This window comes from Homarus americanus, unplaced genomic scaffold (assembly GCF_018991925.1).
Source record: "Homarus americanus isolate GMGI-L3 unplaced genomic scaffold, GMGI_Hamer_2.0 scaffold25013, whole genome shotgun sequence".
NCBI lineage: Eukaryota > Metazoa > Arthropoda > Malacostraca > Decapoda > Nephropidae > Homarus > Homarus americanus.
The window spans coordinates 8,083,912-8,100,145 of record NW_024722158.1 but is presented as its reverse complement, the minus strand read 5'-3'; the positions used below and the strand labels follow the sequence as shown (position 1 = coordinate 8,100,145).

Sequence of the window (16,234 nt, the reverse complement as noted above, 5' to 3'; positions counted from 1 at the left end):
CTTTTATTCATCTTTCATTCACCTCCTTTCTCTCTTCCTTCCTGTCTTCCTATTCTCCCCACCTTCCCTTCCTCTTTCTCTTTCAACCTATTCCTTTTCTTCTCCCTCCTCCCTATTCTAATTCTCCTCCTTCCTTCCCTCCTCCCTTTCTCACTTCCGATACATTCTTTCATCTTTCTTGCTTCTTTCATTTCTCTCTCTCTCTCTTCCTTTCCATTCCTTCTCTCCTAGATGAACGATTACTGTATCATTGCTATAGATCTCACAAAGACGGGAGGTGCCAGGGAGCCGTAGCGCCTGATCTACTTCTATCGGGGGATTCGATCTGCCGTCTACGGTATTGAATCCGATATAAGGCTCGATATAGGGGTTCGGTCGATCCTTCATTGGCCTTCCTGATGCCGAGGTGGATTGCGTCGTGCCGTTTATGCAGGCGGGTTTTGTTTGGAGTTTGTGTGTGTTTACGACGGTTGTGGTTGTTGTTGTTGTTGATGTAAATATTGTAAGTGTTGTAACTGCTATTACGAATATTGTTTTTGTTATTATTATTGTTGTATGCCTATTATTGTTAGCACTATTGTTATATTGATTATCACTATTATCAATGCTGCTCTTATTAGTGGTTTTATTATTATTGTTATTATTATTATCATTAACTAGATGAGTATATCAGAATGGGAGATCAGACCAACAATTAAGACATACCACAGACAGAGAAAACAGGATGAAGAAACAGAAGAAGAAGAGAAAGAATTTGATGAATGGAGGAAGTGATGGATGAATGATGATGATGGTTGTGTAGTAGACAGCAAAAACAAAGAGCAAAAAGAAAAGCATTTAACCTCCTGACAGCCTCTGACAGCTGGTGAGGTAAGAAGCTATTGTTTTAACCAGGTGGATGGAGACAGACAGACCTCTAAGAGTGACAGCCCTCTAGATAGCCCTATTTGGCTCCCAGAGAGCTGTCGAAGACGACCGGTGGGAGTTTGAGATAGCAACTAGTCGTTTTTTAAGGAGAAGAATGTCGTGTTCAGAGGTTAGTCAGATTATTGAAGACGACATGTTGAGTTAGGGCCAACGAATGACGTACCCATAGGTCAGTTAGGTTATTGAGAGCGACCTGTCGTTTTGGGAGCTTCAAATGGCGTACCCAAAGGTCAGTTAGTTAGGTTATTGAGAGCGACCTGTCGTTTTAAAGAGGAATACATGATGTGAACGCTAGAAATCATTTAGAATTATGTAGGCGACAACCACCTCCTTACGGTAATTAGAGGTATTGTGTCGTTCTCCTAAGATTTAAGAAAAAACGACAAGTGTCTAGGGTGTGTCAAGTGTCGTTTTGACTTTTTGATGACGATTGTGGAGGAATTAGGTTGTTAGAGGAGTATCAGGCGACGATCTAACCTAATCTGACCTGATAAGTTAACTTAAACTAACCTTAACTAACCAAACTTAATCTAACTTAACCTAACCAGATATATCATAACCTAACCTAAACTAACATACGACTTTAAAATGAGAGAGAGAGAGAGAGAGAGAGAGAGAGAGAGAGAGGTGGTGTGAGGTGCGGTGCGGTACAGGCGGTGGTCGACCTTCGTAATTACAGGCCGGAGGGTACAGGCCCGTAACCTGCCCTACCTACCTCCCTCCTCACACAGCCTGTGAGGGAAGGGGCGGGGGGAGAGGGAGAAGAGAGGGAGGAAGGAGTAAAAGAAGTAGTAGTAAAAGAGGAAGAAAAGAAGAGGTAAAAATGAATGAGAAAGATTTAACAATAAGAACTCAAATATAATAAAAAATCAACAATCCTTTTGCCATATTTCCTTCACATCTTCCGCATCAATTAAAAATTAAATCAACTTCTAAAAAGTTTTCAATTATGGGAGAAGATCAATAGTATTAAGTATAAACATAGAAAAAGGTATATAAACGTTATTACATTTCAGCCAAACATTACTTTAATTTACCTATTTTTTATCATTAAGTCACCTTTATTAATTTTTATTAAGTAAATATTTCCCATTATCATATACAGTTAGTGTTTTCAATGGACTTGGTAAAATATAAGTAAAATAGTATATCACAGGATGTTATCGGGGAGTGCAACCTAAAAGCCCGTTTTCTGTGTCTGGCTAAAGTATAAAAGAAAATGTATGCTGTTGTCGGGGTAACTAGGGAATATACACTATAGACACGCCTTTGGTCTTTGGTACTTTCCCCGATATTACACATTTTTTCTTCCGGGGTACGACTGTTGGCTATTTGTAACACCAGGCATTGGGCGCCTTATCGGAACCTGCGCTATATTTGGGAATCTTTTGGGTTAGGTAACGTGAGGTAACTTTAAATTGGTTAAAAATTCGATTAAGAGAGTTGGTTTCCAAAATACGTGAAAGATCCGAATGCAAATTGGTTTAGTCTGACCTTACCTGGATTTTACCTGTTTCTAGCTACTTCAACGACTGTATACGTGAAGCTGTTACTGACTTACTGACTTACTGAAGGAACACACACACACACACAAAGCCCCTTGAACGTATATCTATTGCCGTATCAACAACATTATAACCGGGATAGAAGTTCTGAACGTAACATAAAGCACGTGAACGTAAAAAATAACCACAAGAACACCCAAGAGAAGAATATGAACGTAAACTAAGCTATGTAAACTTATAAAACAAAAACGTACAAAAATCCACATGAAAGTACCAAGTTGTCATGTGAAAATATTAAATCAAGACACATGTGAACGTACCTTGGTGGTGAACGGCTGGGGGAGGGTAGGGGGCATCGGTGGTCGTCTATGTGAACCTACTAGACTACATGTGAACGTGCAAGTCATGCGAATGGACTACCCACATGTGAACGTACCAAAACACATGTGAACGGGTGAGTCGTGTGTAAGTGAATGACTTGTGAACGTACAAGTCAGGAGTACGTACAAGTCACGTGAAGGTGCACCTCATGCAAACGTGTAGGTTATGTGAACGTGCTGGTCATGTGAATGCGCTGGTCATGTGAATGTGCTGGTCATGTGAACGCGCTGGTCATGTGAACGTGCTGGTCATGTGAACGTGCTGGTCATGTGAATGTGTTGGTCATGTGAACGTGCTGGTCATGTGAATGTGTTGGTCATGTGAACGTGTAGATCATGTGAACGTGCTGGTCATGTGAACGTGCTGGCCATGTGAACGTGCTGGTCGTATGAATGTGTTGGTCATGTGTAGATCATGTGAACGTGCTGGCCATGTGAACGTGCTGGTCAGGTAAACGTGTGGGGTAAACGTGCTGGTCATGTAAACGTGCTGGTCATGTGAACGTGTAGGCCATGTGAACGTGTTGGTCATGTGTACGTGCTGGCCATGTGAACGTGCTGGTCATGTAAACGTGCTGGTCATGTGAACGTGTAGGCCATGTGAACGTGTTGGTCATGTGTACGTGCTGGCCATGTGAACGTGTCGGTCATGTAAACGTGTTGTTCATGTGTACGTGCTGGTCATGTGAACATACAAGTCAAATGAACGTGTAGGTCATGTGAACTAACGAGCCACATGTGTACGTTTTAAGTCATCGTGTAAGTTATGTGAACGTACCATACAAACAGACGGAAACATACCTGTGTTGTGAACGTGCTATCCATGTGAACGTGCCACACAGACATATATGAACGGTGAATCCATGTGAACGTACAAGTCATATGAACGTCACAAATAAAAATATATGAACTTACATGAACATGGTACATCCATGTGAACGTGCAAATCACATGAAAGTACAAGACATATAAACAAGAAGTCATATGTACGTAACAGACATGTGAACGTGCGTACACACCAAACCACGTGTATGTAACAGACGTGTGAGTGGTGTGAACGTGCAGGCTATGTGAACGTACCTGAGGGTGGTGAATGGGGTGGGGGAGGGAACACCGTTGGTCATCAATGCGGTAATTGGACATTCGTTCGAGCAGATCCAACATATAATCTCCCGTAGCTTCGCCCTAATGGGAGGAAAATAGGGAAAAATTGTTTATGGGGGTAAAAAAATAGGAAAAAATGAGTCGTTGGGGTGAAAACTCGGGAAAAAAATTAGTTACTGGAGGTAAAAAATGGGGGGAAACTAGTCCTCGGGGTAAAACTATGGACAATTAAATAATAGGGTAAAAATAGGGGGAAATTTTTATGGGGTAAAATAGGGAAGATAAATATTTTATAGGGTATAAATAGGGAAAATTAGACATAGGGGAAAATATGAAATAAAAAATAATGGGGTAAAAATAAGGTCAATCAGTTAATAAATAGGAAAAATTAGTGAGCTGAAAAAATAAGATAATATTAATTAATGAAGAAAAGTTTGAACAAATTTTAATGGGTAAAAATAGGGAAACAATTAGTGGATAAAATATGACAAATTAATTATTAAGCAGGGAAAAAATATATAGTTAAATATATTGGGAAATAGTTAAATAAAGACAGTTAGGTGTTGACAAATATCTAGAAAATATTGTTAATTGTGATAAAAATAGGAAACAAAATATTTCTGGAAAAATTAGGAAAATAACAGAAAAATAAGTGTAATTTTTATGGATTAAAATGGGAAAAATAAATTATAATAAGTCTATAATGAAGAAAATTGGAAAAGAACATAAAATAGGAAAACTAATAGGAATAAAAAAAATGGTTATGTGGGAAAAATTTAATAACTAAAAGCATAAAAAAAGGATAAAATTGGTATAAAATCACAAAAAAATTTACAAAGGATGAGAAAAAAAATTGGCTTAGACAAGAAAATTAAAAAAAAAATGTTAGATGGAGGAAAATCTAAATAAAAAAAATCTTTAGTTAAAATTAAATAAAAAATATGAAACTGACAAAGAGTATCCGTTCAAAAATTTTCTTTAATACGAAAATAAGACGAAAGACGAAACAAGGGAAAGGTTTATGTATTTTTCTTAACTTTTCGATCACAGTTACAAAAAAAGTGCATCGATTGGTTTTATTTATTTATTTATTTATTATTATTATTATTATTATTATTTATTCGTCTGTTTCTATATCTCTCTCTCTCTCTCTCTCTCTCTCTCTCTCTCTCTCTCTCTCTCTCTATCTTACCTTCTCACTTTTCCTCTCTTTCTACCTTACACTCCCCTCCTCTCTCTCTCTCTCTATCTCAGTCAGCCGTAGTCCAGGTATTGACAGGTTAATTAGGTCTGCTATGTGTACCTCTCCACCGTTGCTCAGGTCACTGTCGCCCACCACCCCGGCCCCGCTCCGACAAATTGGTCAAATGGGGCCCCATTCCTGATTGGTCTTACTTAACCTAACCTGACTTGAACTAACCTAACCTGACCTGATCTACCTGACCTAACCTAACCTAATCAAACGTTAACCTGACCAAACTTAACGCTAACCTAACTTAAATGAACGCTAACCTGACCTAACTTAATACTAACCTAATCTAACTTAACCTAACCTAACCCCCTGGGCAACATTAGGGTGGTTAATCTTCAGGTGAAATAAGCTGGGGGCTAATCACCAACTTATTGCAACTATATCTTGCGCTAGTTAGGCCGCACCTCGATTATGCGGTTCAGTTCTGGTGCCCCTATTATAGAATGGATATAAATTCACTAGAGTCGGTGCAGCGAAGAATGACAAAAATGATTCAGGGACTTAGAAACCTTCCATATCAGGATAGGTTAAAGAAACTTAACTTGCATTCCCTAGAAAGACGAAGAGTGCGGGGAGATATGATAGAAGTATTTAAGTGGGTGAAAGGAATCAATAAAGGGATATAGATAAAGTTCTTATAATATCCGAGCAGGATAGGACTCGGAGCAACGGATTCAAGTTGGATAAGTTTAGGTTTAGGAGGGAGATAGGAAGAAACTGGTTCACAAATAGGGTGGTGGACGAGTGGAACAAGCTTAGCAACTTTGTAGTAAGTGCGGGAACTCTGGAAAGTTTCAAAAGGAGGCTAGATAGATTCATGGATGATAGAGAGTGGTAGTAACTCTCGACAGGAGCTGCCATGCACAGGCCAACCGGCCTATTGCAGACTCCTTATTTTCTTATGTTCTTCTTATGTTATCCCAATACAGAGTAGAGTCTCACAATGATTTTGTCGCCATTAATAATAAGATCTTTATTAACAGTTAAGAAGGAATTTAACATAAGAACCTTCGAGAATTATTAGACGGATTCTCACGGTAACAGTTAAGTGGAAAATTTAACGTACGAGTCGTGAGAATACGGACCCTTGATGGATTCCTGAACACCTGACTCGGTAAAGGTAAGAGGCAGCTGCTGATTGGCTGGTTGATAAAAAAAGGTATACCTGTGACGTCACGCATCAGCTGATTGACCTTCTATCAGCTGATCTGGAATTCCCGTTTTCTCAGGTAGTGATCAATTATAAACAATGTGGGTTGTTGTATTCCTTCTCCCCCTCTACCACCCATTTAAACCCCATTGCCACCCATTTAAACCACATCGCCACCCATTTAAAATCACTATCACCCATTTAAACCCTACTGCCACACATTGAAACCACCTACCTCCAATTTAAACCCTACTGTCACCCAATTAAATCCTCTACCACCCATTTAAACCCTACTACCAACAACCACCATCACCTCTTTTGAGTTATTCCCACCCATTTAAAATCACTACTACCCATTGAATCCCCAACGTCATTTTAAACTCATTGCCGCCCATCTAAATCCAGCCTCACCCGCCCCCACCTACATACACCCTCACTAACCTACCTCCACATTCACCCAGCCACCTACACCCTCACACACACCTACCTAACAATAATAATGGTTGCCCCTCGTGTAACGAGGATGGCCAGCCCAAGGGCCACCTAGGCGTGCATTTGTTTAAGGTGTATAAGCTGTCGCCAACACAACAACCACACCCTAAGTTAACGAGTTGCATGACCCAGTGTCAAGGAATAGTCCGAGAAGACCGGGCAACTCGCCAACTGCACTGGCTAAACATTGCCCCGGAACACGATCTGCAAATCGATTAACATCCAGATCCCCAATTACTGCTGGGTAGACAGAGACAAATGGCGTAAAGAGACTTGCCCATAGTTTCACCATGTTCGGGGATCGAACCCGGGTCCGCTCGCTTGCGAGGCGAGCATGCTGACCATTACACCACCGGTCGCCCACCTACACCTTCACCCACCTACCTAAAAATCAATTAACTACAACTTCCTACCGCCACCTAAAACCTCTCCCTTTCAGGTGAACGGCCTGGCCCCCCACCTGGGACACGTTCAGCCCCTCATAAGGCAATTTACTGGGAGAGTTAGCTTGGTAAGGGGCAGTGAGGGGTAGTCTTTCATAGAAGGTTACCTACTGGCGCTGGTGTGTGTGTGAGAGAGAGAGAGAGAGAGAGAGAGAGAGAGAGAGAGAGTATGTAGTATGTGTTTGTGTGTGCGTGTGTGTATACGTAAAAAAAAAGCACGCTATCCCCATCTCAAATCATCATCCAGTTAACATAAACACAAACAAACACAAACAAACACAAACAAACACACACCTGGACGACCTCATTAGTGCAGACAATGATTCAACACACATCGATCTCCGCCACAACAACAAGACGACTCGCTGCAGGGACCCAAAAGAACCTTATCTCGGTGTGTGTGTGTGTGTGTGTGTGTGTGTGTGTGTGTGTGTGTGTGTGTGTGTGTGTGTGTGCTGGGGTGGTATAACGGGTGCTTTCTATAATATAAAATAATGAGTAGCGGAAGACATACCGAAATTCGCAGGAGAGAGTCAGAATGAAGGAGAAAGATAAAAAGGAGGAGGAGGAAGTAGAAGGGAATGCAAGGAGAAGAAGGAGAGAGGAAGAGGGCAGGAGAAGAGGGAGTGATAATATTAAGGGATGGGAATAAGTGGTACAAGGTGAGGTGGGAGAGTAAGGGAGGGGGTTAGTATCAGGGGAGGAGGTTGGGAGGTGGAGGAGAGTTTGGGGGTGGAGAGAGGTTGGGGAATTGGAGGGAGAGGTTGGGAGGTGGAGGAGGGAGGGTTGGGAGGTGGAGGGAGAAGGTTGGGAGGTGGAGGAGGGGTTGGGAGGTGGAGGGAGGGAGATATGATGGAGGAGGGAGGGGGAGCTGCAGTGCCACAATGCCCCCCACTCACCCCCCATCTCACACCTAATAGCTTTGTCTAACACACACACACACACACACACACACACACACACACACACACACAATAATCTGAACATTATTTTGAAACTTAATTTGAAACATTTTGACAACAGTGGCCAAGTTAGCTATTCCCTGAGGTATTAATAACTGTACCTGGCCTGATGGTTGCTTTGTACCTGTACCTGTGTCCTGTACCTGTATCAGCAGCCTGTACCTGTGTCTGTATCTAAAGAACCTGTAATCTTACCATCACCTGTACTTTATCTATGTACCTTATCTATTTCTATGTACCTTATCTATTTCTATCATCTTTATCTATTTATATCTAACTAAATATATAAAACATATACTGTACACAAATCTATTCAAGTATATCATAATTAACTATCACGCGTGTATACAAATCCATCTATTTATACTTAGAGGCGAAAACACCATCATCCTAACTAGAAACATTTATTGGTGTAAATCAGATAAGCCTCACCTGGTCAGACGAGTTAATTAGATAGTATGCACTCTATCATTTCACCAAACACCTGGCGAGCACAGATGCACACCTGGATTCTGGTACACATCTGTGCTCGTATCCTGGTGTGGGGAAAGGGAGGTATTTTGGGTAATTTTTTTTTTTATCCTTTGTGTAATGGACATGTCAGTGATGTTATAAAGTGCCCACTGTCCTAATGGGCCCCTAGTTTTAAGTGGTTTCAGTTCTAATGGGCCCCTAGTTTTAAGTGGTTTCAGTTCTAATGGGCCCCTAGTTTTGAGTGGTTTCAGTTCTAATGGGCCCCTAGTTCTAAGTTGTTTAAGTTCTAATGGGCCCCTAGTTTTGAGTGGTTACAGTTCTAATGGGCCCCTAGTTCTAAGTTGTTTAAGTTCTAATGGGCCCCTAGTTTTGAATGGTTACAGTTCTAATGGGCTAGTTTTGAGTTGTTACAGTTCTAATGGGCTAATAGTTTTCTGAAGTGGTTTCAGTTCTAATGGAGCCCCTGGTTCTAAGGTTGTTTTAAGTTCTAATGGGCCCCTAGTTTTCAGGTAGTTACAGTTCTAATGGGCCCCTAGTTCTAAGTTGTTTAAGTTCTAATGGGCCCCTAGTTTTGAATGGTTACAGTTCTAATGGGCCCTAGTTCTAAGTTGTTTAAGTTCTAATGGGCCCCCTAATTTGAATGGTTGCAGTTCTATTGTTTCTAGTTCTAAGTTGTTTAAGTTCTAATGGAGCTAGTTTGAGTGGTTACAGTTCTGCTTCGTTTCAGTTCTCAAGTTGTTTTAAGTTTCTAATGGGCCTAGTTTTGAATAGTTTACTGGTTCTAATGGGCCCCTAGTTCTCAAGTTGTTTAAGTTCTAATGGGCCCCTAGTTTTGAGTGGTTACAGTTCTAATGGGCCCCTAGTTCTCGTGGTTTCAGTTCTAATGGGCCCCTAGTTCTAAGTGGTTTCAGTTCTAATGGGCACCTAGTTCTAAGTGGACTCAGTCCTTATGGTTGCGTTGGGTCGTGTTTATAAAGTTGGGGGCCAATAGGACTGGAGCCTATTACCAAATAAAAGTGGACTTACTAGAGCTGGGGCCTAATAGAACAGTGGAGTCTAGGGGCCTTCACGACCTGTTGTTCAAGAGATTTTCAGATGTTCCCAGCGAGGGGGCTAGTTTATTGTGCACCCCTTTGGATCCTGTGCAAGGCGAAGCACAAAAAACGTTTACAGCGCCCAACAGGGAAGCATGCGGAGTTGATGCTTGCCTTCGTGAAGTATGCATTAAAGACGCAAATGCCTGGAGGGTCATGGATTATGCCAGAAAGTTCATGAGGAACCAGCCACGGACAGCTAATTAAACAGGTCACGTACAGGTGAAGTACTTGTACACGGCACGTACCAGCAGCCACGACCATGTGCTAAAGTCATCTCTCTCTCTCTCTCTCTCTCTCTCAGTATAACTCTTCCAAACTTTCTAAACCTCTTACTCTAACTTTCTCTGTCCGTGGCATCACTTACGGACACCTAACCCGTGGGGGAAGGTCACGTACGCAGGTCGGACAAGTCGGTCGGGCAGGTCGGGGCGGCGGGTGAGGCAGCTTACGGGTATATTACACACATACCAAGCAGTCTTGTCCAACCACGCCAGGGTCCGTCTGCCTACTGGGAGGAGGGAGGGAGGCTAAGAAAGATGGAAGGAGGAACAGAGTGAGGTTAGGCAAGAGGGAGGAAAGGTAGTTATATGTATATACAGTACATATATATATGAGAGAGAGAGAGAGAGAGAGAGAGAGAGAGAGAGAGAGAGAGAGAGAGAGAGAGAGAGAGGGGGGGTTAATTTTCACCTGATAAAAAAATTATATATACCTGTTCTCTTGGTAACACATACACACACACCCAGACGCTCACCTCTCTCCCTCCAGGTCTATATGCCGGCACCTCAGAGCCTGGCAGAGAGGTCAAGTATTCGTTCTCTCTCAGCCCCCTCCCCCTCCCCCCACAAAAAAAACCACAAACGTTTTAGCTTAATCCGTTTCACCTTCGAACGTTGTGGCCTTTGATGTTTCACCCTCATCTAAACGTTGTGGTCTAGATCAGCTGTTTCCTGACCTACTAAATCAAGCTAAAACTGCCCAGAGACCCAAATAAGCCGTCAGACCTGTGGATCAGGCCGCACGGTGAATTCATCGTCAGGAGTATGGTGCCTTAGTCAATAACACACCACTGTTAGCTCTCCTACAGCGCCCAGCACCACCACAACAAGCTCCGGGAGTGACGTGGAGCGACTCAGATCCGACTTCAAGAACGGATTTGTTTACATTACAGGCACGCTCGCTCAATAACGCATCAAGGTTGGCCAGCGTGAGGAGGGAGCCAATCCTGGGCTCTTTGTATACAATAAGCAGATAGCATGAAGATTACTAGAGTCCATCCATCTCGTTTCACCTTAAGTTTAACCACCCTAATGCTTATATAACGTAACGTAACCTAACTTAACCGTACCCTTCCCCCGCCCCAGGTAGCGTTAGGATGACTAATCTCAAAATGAAATGGATGGATTAATAGTCATGTGATCCCAATAAACTACATTATTTTTGTTACGTTTTTATAGATGAACAGACAGACAGACATATGACTTCCTCCCCAGCCACCCCACCACTGAAACTGTACCATAGCAGCATACAGTATATAACGTCTAAACAGCTTTCACTACGACCAGCTCCACCACCAGAGGCGCCCCGGGTTGTATCTGTACCCGAGTGTCCGACATCTGTGTTGACTTTGATCTCTATAACAAGAAAATGTGTCAATTGGTGATAGAATCTCGAGTGTTAATTTCTTTCACCCAAATTGAACGTCGAAGTTTCAGGTGGATCAGTTAGACAGGTTCTCATGTTTCTATTTAAAGATTAACTTATAAACTTTGGAAATTCATTCTTGAGACTTAAATGGGCAATTAGGTACGTTGTTACATCATTAGTTAAAAGAGAAAATTAAACGGATGAATATTTGAGTATTAACAGCTAAATTAGGTGAAATATACGGTTTAATATTTCCCAATTAATGAGAAAATTTATGCCTATCGACCTTAGAGAATATCTATCTTAGTGTCGTAGCTTAAGGGAGGCTGATACATACGTTCTCACATCTCAAGTTAAGGGAAATATTTAACGTGTGAACCATTGAGAATCCATGGTAGCGTGTCAGCCTAAGTCAACAAGATAAGAGACTTTCTCACATCACCAGTTTATAGGAGTTACACTTTACCATGTGAATCTCTTGAGTCTCGGGACGCCATCCAGGACGTTGAGTGAAACGTCGCGTCGGTGGGCCTCTGAAACTGTACCAACAATTACAGTTAACTGGTTCACCCCGGGGGTCGTGGGGTCATCTGCCCACCGCTCTCACTAGTTGTCATTAGGAGGGGGAGGGAGACGGACGTGCTTGTTTGGGGCCCTGTACCTCTCTGGTGACGATAATTGGACCCTGTATGTGTCAGCCCCGAGACCTTAACCATTATTATTATTATTATTATTATTATTATTATTATTATTATTATTAGACACTTTCTCATATTATCGTCGCAATTATAATCATACTAGTAACTCCTATTATCGTTATCATAATTAGCATCGTTAATATCCATATTTATTATAATTTTCTACTATTATTATCATTATTACAAGTTAAATATAAATCACCAGCAATGACATACAAATTCAAACACACATCTACTAAACTACTTCAATAATGAATTAAAAACACAACCAAACGGAAGCACAGGAGGGGGTCGAGGAGAAGCTGTGGATACTGGCAAGACAAAGATGGCCACCAGGTGTACAATTATGACAGGTAAAAGGGATAAGTTTGTTTACCTTCTGTGTATACAATATGATGCGTCATTGTTTACACTGATCCTTAAATGTATTTGTTCCTGTACTCTATAGGTGTGTGTGTGTGTGTGTGTTGTGTGTGTGTGTGTGTGTGTGTGTGTGTGTGTGTGTGTGTGTGTGTGTGTGTGTGTGTGTGTGTGTGTGTGTGTGTGTGTGTGTGTGTGTGTGTGTGTGTGTGTGTGTGTGTGTGTGTGTGTGTGTGTGTGTGTGTGTGTGTGTGTGTGTGTGTGTGTGTGTGTGTGTGTGTGTGTGTGTGTGTGTGTGTGTGTGTGTGTGTGTGTGTGTGTGTGTGTGTGTGTGTATGTGTGTGTGTGTGTGTGTGTGTGTGTGTGTGTGTGTGTGTATGTGTGTGTGTGTGTGTGTGTGTGTGTGTGTGTGTGTGTGTGTGTGTGTGTGTGTGTGTGTGTGTGTGTGTGTGTGTGTGTGTGTGTTTGTACCCAGAATTCTATTTCTATCCGTATCTATATTTGTATCTGTACCTAATTGCAGAGCTGTAACTATAACTGTACCGTGCCTGCAGGTGTATTTGTACTTGTACCTTTAGCTGTACCTGTACGTCAACCTATACCTGCATCTATACCAACACATACACCTGTACCTGCACATGCACTTGTACCTGTACTGTACATGCACCTGTACATGAATCTACAAACACACCTGTACTTGCCCTCGTACCTGTATTGTTCTTTCTGATCTAACAATACAAAATGAAACTTAATTACAAAAAAGCCGACGGCAAACACGGAAATAATCCCCCACCAAAACACATAACACTAACGCCAAAAATAAACTCAACCAAAACAATACAACCACCCCAACATAGCAACGGCACCTCGCTAAAATTAAACCCCCCACACACGTACACAAGAAGAGCACCGCAACAATACCCCGCTAACATTAAGCGCCACAAAAAATGGTCTTATTGCAGCCGGGGGCGAGAACTGCAACATGTCCGAGGCAATTATGTTTCTTCAACACAGACCTGTAATAATGTTGGCTGGTCTACCTCAACCACGACCCTGATGACCTCTGATAATGACGATGATGATGATGGTGGTGATGATAATGATGATGGTGGTGACGATGATGATGATGGTGATGATGATGATGACCCTGACGACCCTAATGACGATGATGACGATAATGATGTCTCTGAGGACGATGACTAAGACAACAACTCACTCTCCAGCTCACCTCCCAGAGTACATTCCATCAGAGTACAGGAAGTTTCTCTTACATACTCAACGTCATCTTCATTGCACATTTTTTTTTCCTATTTTAGAGTACGTTTTGAGTACCATGACTAAACAATCTTTTAAATTGAGTCCTCAGAGTACGACGACTTTATTCAACCATTAAGAAAATATAACCATCAGAGTACAAGTAATAAAATGTCTATTATCCCAGAAACTTAACACCAGAGTACGATGACTTAACCTCCTAGGGTGTATAAGTACTCAGTTTCTGGTTAAATCCCGAGGACTTGAACAACCAGAGTACCATATTATAGAGTCCTTCGATAAATATTCCACATGGAGTAAGAAATAAGAACCTAACTAAGTAACATCTCCTAAATGGTGTTAAGTGAACGTCGTCTTATAAACACAGCTTAAGTTATCCAGTTAGGTAGGTATATTCTCGCATCTTATCCACAGGGGACAGTTATCCGACCTAGGTAATATACAGTGACTTTTTTTTTTGTATTAAACAGACCCATTCCAACGATAACATCACCCAAAAGAGACGACAACCAGTAGCGCAATGTAAACAAACTTAACCCTCCCAGATGTAGGATAAATCATGTCTTTGAGTGTTGGGAAAAATAACCCTACATACAATACGATAACTTGACCCACACCAGACGACAACCAGTGACGAAATGTAAATAAACTCTTGGTAGAAGGAGAGTGGGAGAGCTTAACCCACAGTAAAAACTCACGGTAGATAGAGCTTAACCCATAGGAAAAACTCACGGTAGATAGAGCTTAACCCATAGGAAAAGTTAACTCACAGCAAAGATGATAGTGAAGATGTGTAACTGGCGCCTTTTGTGTGTGTGTGTCTGATAAATTTAACGTTACCTTAGTTTACTCTAGAATAACATCCCTTGGTACTCCCTGCCAGAGAGAGTTGTTGGCGTACACCTTGAGCATCAAAACACAGTAAATTATCCTGTCCAATATGCCTTTAAACTTTAGCTTGGTGGTGCATTGGACTAAACATTGGCCAGGTGGTGTATTAGACAAAACTTTGGCCGGGTGGTGTATTACACTAAACTTTGGCCAGGTGATGTATTGGACTAAACATTGGCCAGGTGATGTATTGGACTAACAGGCTAGGTGATGTATTGGACTAAACATTGGCCAGGTGGTGTATTGACAAACATTGGCCGGGTGATGTATTAGACTAAACTTTGGCCAGGTGGTGTATTGGACTAAACATTGGCCAGGTGATGTATTGGACTAAACTTTGGCCAGGTGATGCATTGGCCCCAGGTGTTCTTTTGTATCAGACAGGTGTCCAGCCAGGTAAGCAGGTATACAATTCATCACAGTTATCACCGGGTCAAGCAGGTGCTAACAAATGTTCAGCCTCCATTAATCACTATCAAAATGGCCTTCGGGTAGCTAGCTCAAAGGTGACCATTTCGTGATGACGAGTTACCTTCAAGATCACACTATAACTCTACGTCTCGTGTTATCACCTCACTAAGACAACACAACTTCAGAACGTCTATTTTGGCGTCAGTCTCTTATGTCGTCACTCATAATGTTTATCTTTATTTAATCACAACAAAATAACGTGAACAATTCTTACATTTTTGGGAAAGGAATATTTATCATAAGCCTTTGTTTATGTAAGTTCTCTTATAGAGCACCACACACCGACGCGCCAGGACAGTAATACAACGAATATATAAGATACCTGGACTAAGGCGGGGATATCATCACTAAAGTCCTCGAGGTCTTCCATCACCATCGCTTAACTCCTCGTGTCACAAGTCTTCAATATGACTGGCATGAGGGGGTCCTGGCTCTACTCTGGTTCGCGCTAAATCACTACTAGCCAATGAAAATCTGTCAACTTTTCAAGGTGACCAATCGGGAAATGCCGACGTTTGCCCCAGCGAATGACAACAACAAAAGCCAACCAGCGCTCTACCTGGACAGCGAATGACTGTTGTCCTTGTCTACTGGGGAGTAACCTGGTGGCTGAGACGGCTTTGATCACTACCAGACGAGACTGAAATCTGAATACAAGAGAGAGGGCGGGGCGGGGAGGAGAGGTAGGGGGGGATGTACATGAGGGGCGGAAAGTGGACGGGGAGGGGCAAGGAGGGGGGAGGAGGGCTGTTGTACCCCTGTCTTTACCACTCACAGGTGTACCGAACCTCACCTACCTCACCTGATGTTGATTAGTTTTATGGTTTAGAGGCAGACGGTAACACTGTTGTTGTCTTTTTTAGTTAGGTGCGGCAGTGATAGTGTCTCTCAATACAGAGTTTAGGTTTGGGGTTATAACCGACCTAAACCTTACATACGATAACTTGACTCACAACCTACGACAATCATTAGCGGAATATAAACACTCTATCCCGACGCACAGAATAATTTACGCTATCGAAGAAACGTTAAATAAGATAAATTAACCACCAAAAATATTACATGAAACTGTATAATAAAGAATGATAAAATATGATAAATGAATA

At 41.9% G+C, this 16,234-nt stretch overlaps 1 protein-coding gene across 5 annotated transcripts in view; it reads right to left on the bottom strand.

Moving 5' to 3' along the window:
* The window catches only part of LOC121862192 (rap1 GTPase-activating protein 1-like), a 193,118-nt gene that overhangs the window by 140,422 nt on the left and 36,462 nt on the right, over positions 1 to 16,234 (bottom strand). For 4 of the 5 annotated variants that reach the window (XM_042360277.1, XM_042360278.1, XM_042360279.1 and 1 more), the window contains one exon: positions 3,893 to 3,997. The exons of the other annotated variant lie outside the window; for it this stretch is intronic. In XM_042360277.1, the coding sequence (XP_042216211.1) occupies positions 3,893 to 3,997 (105 nt within the window). The remainder of the gene's footprint in view (positions 1 to 3,892; positions 3,998 to 16,234) is intronic. 5 annotated transcript variants of the gene reach the window in all.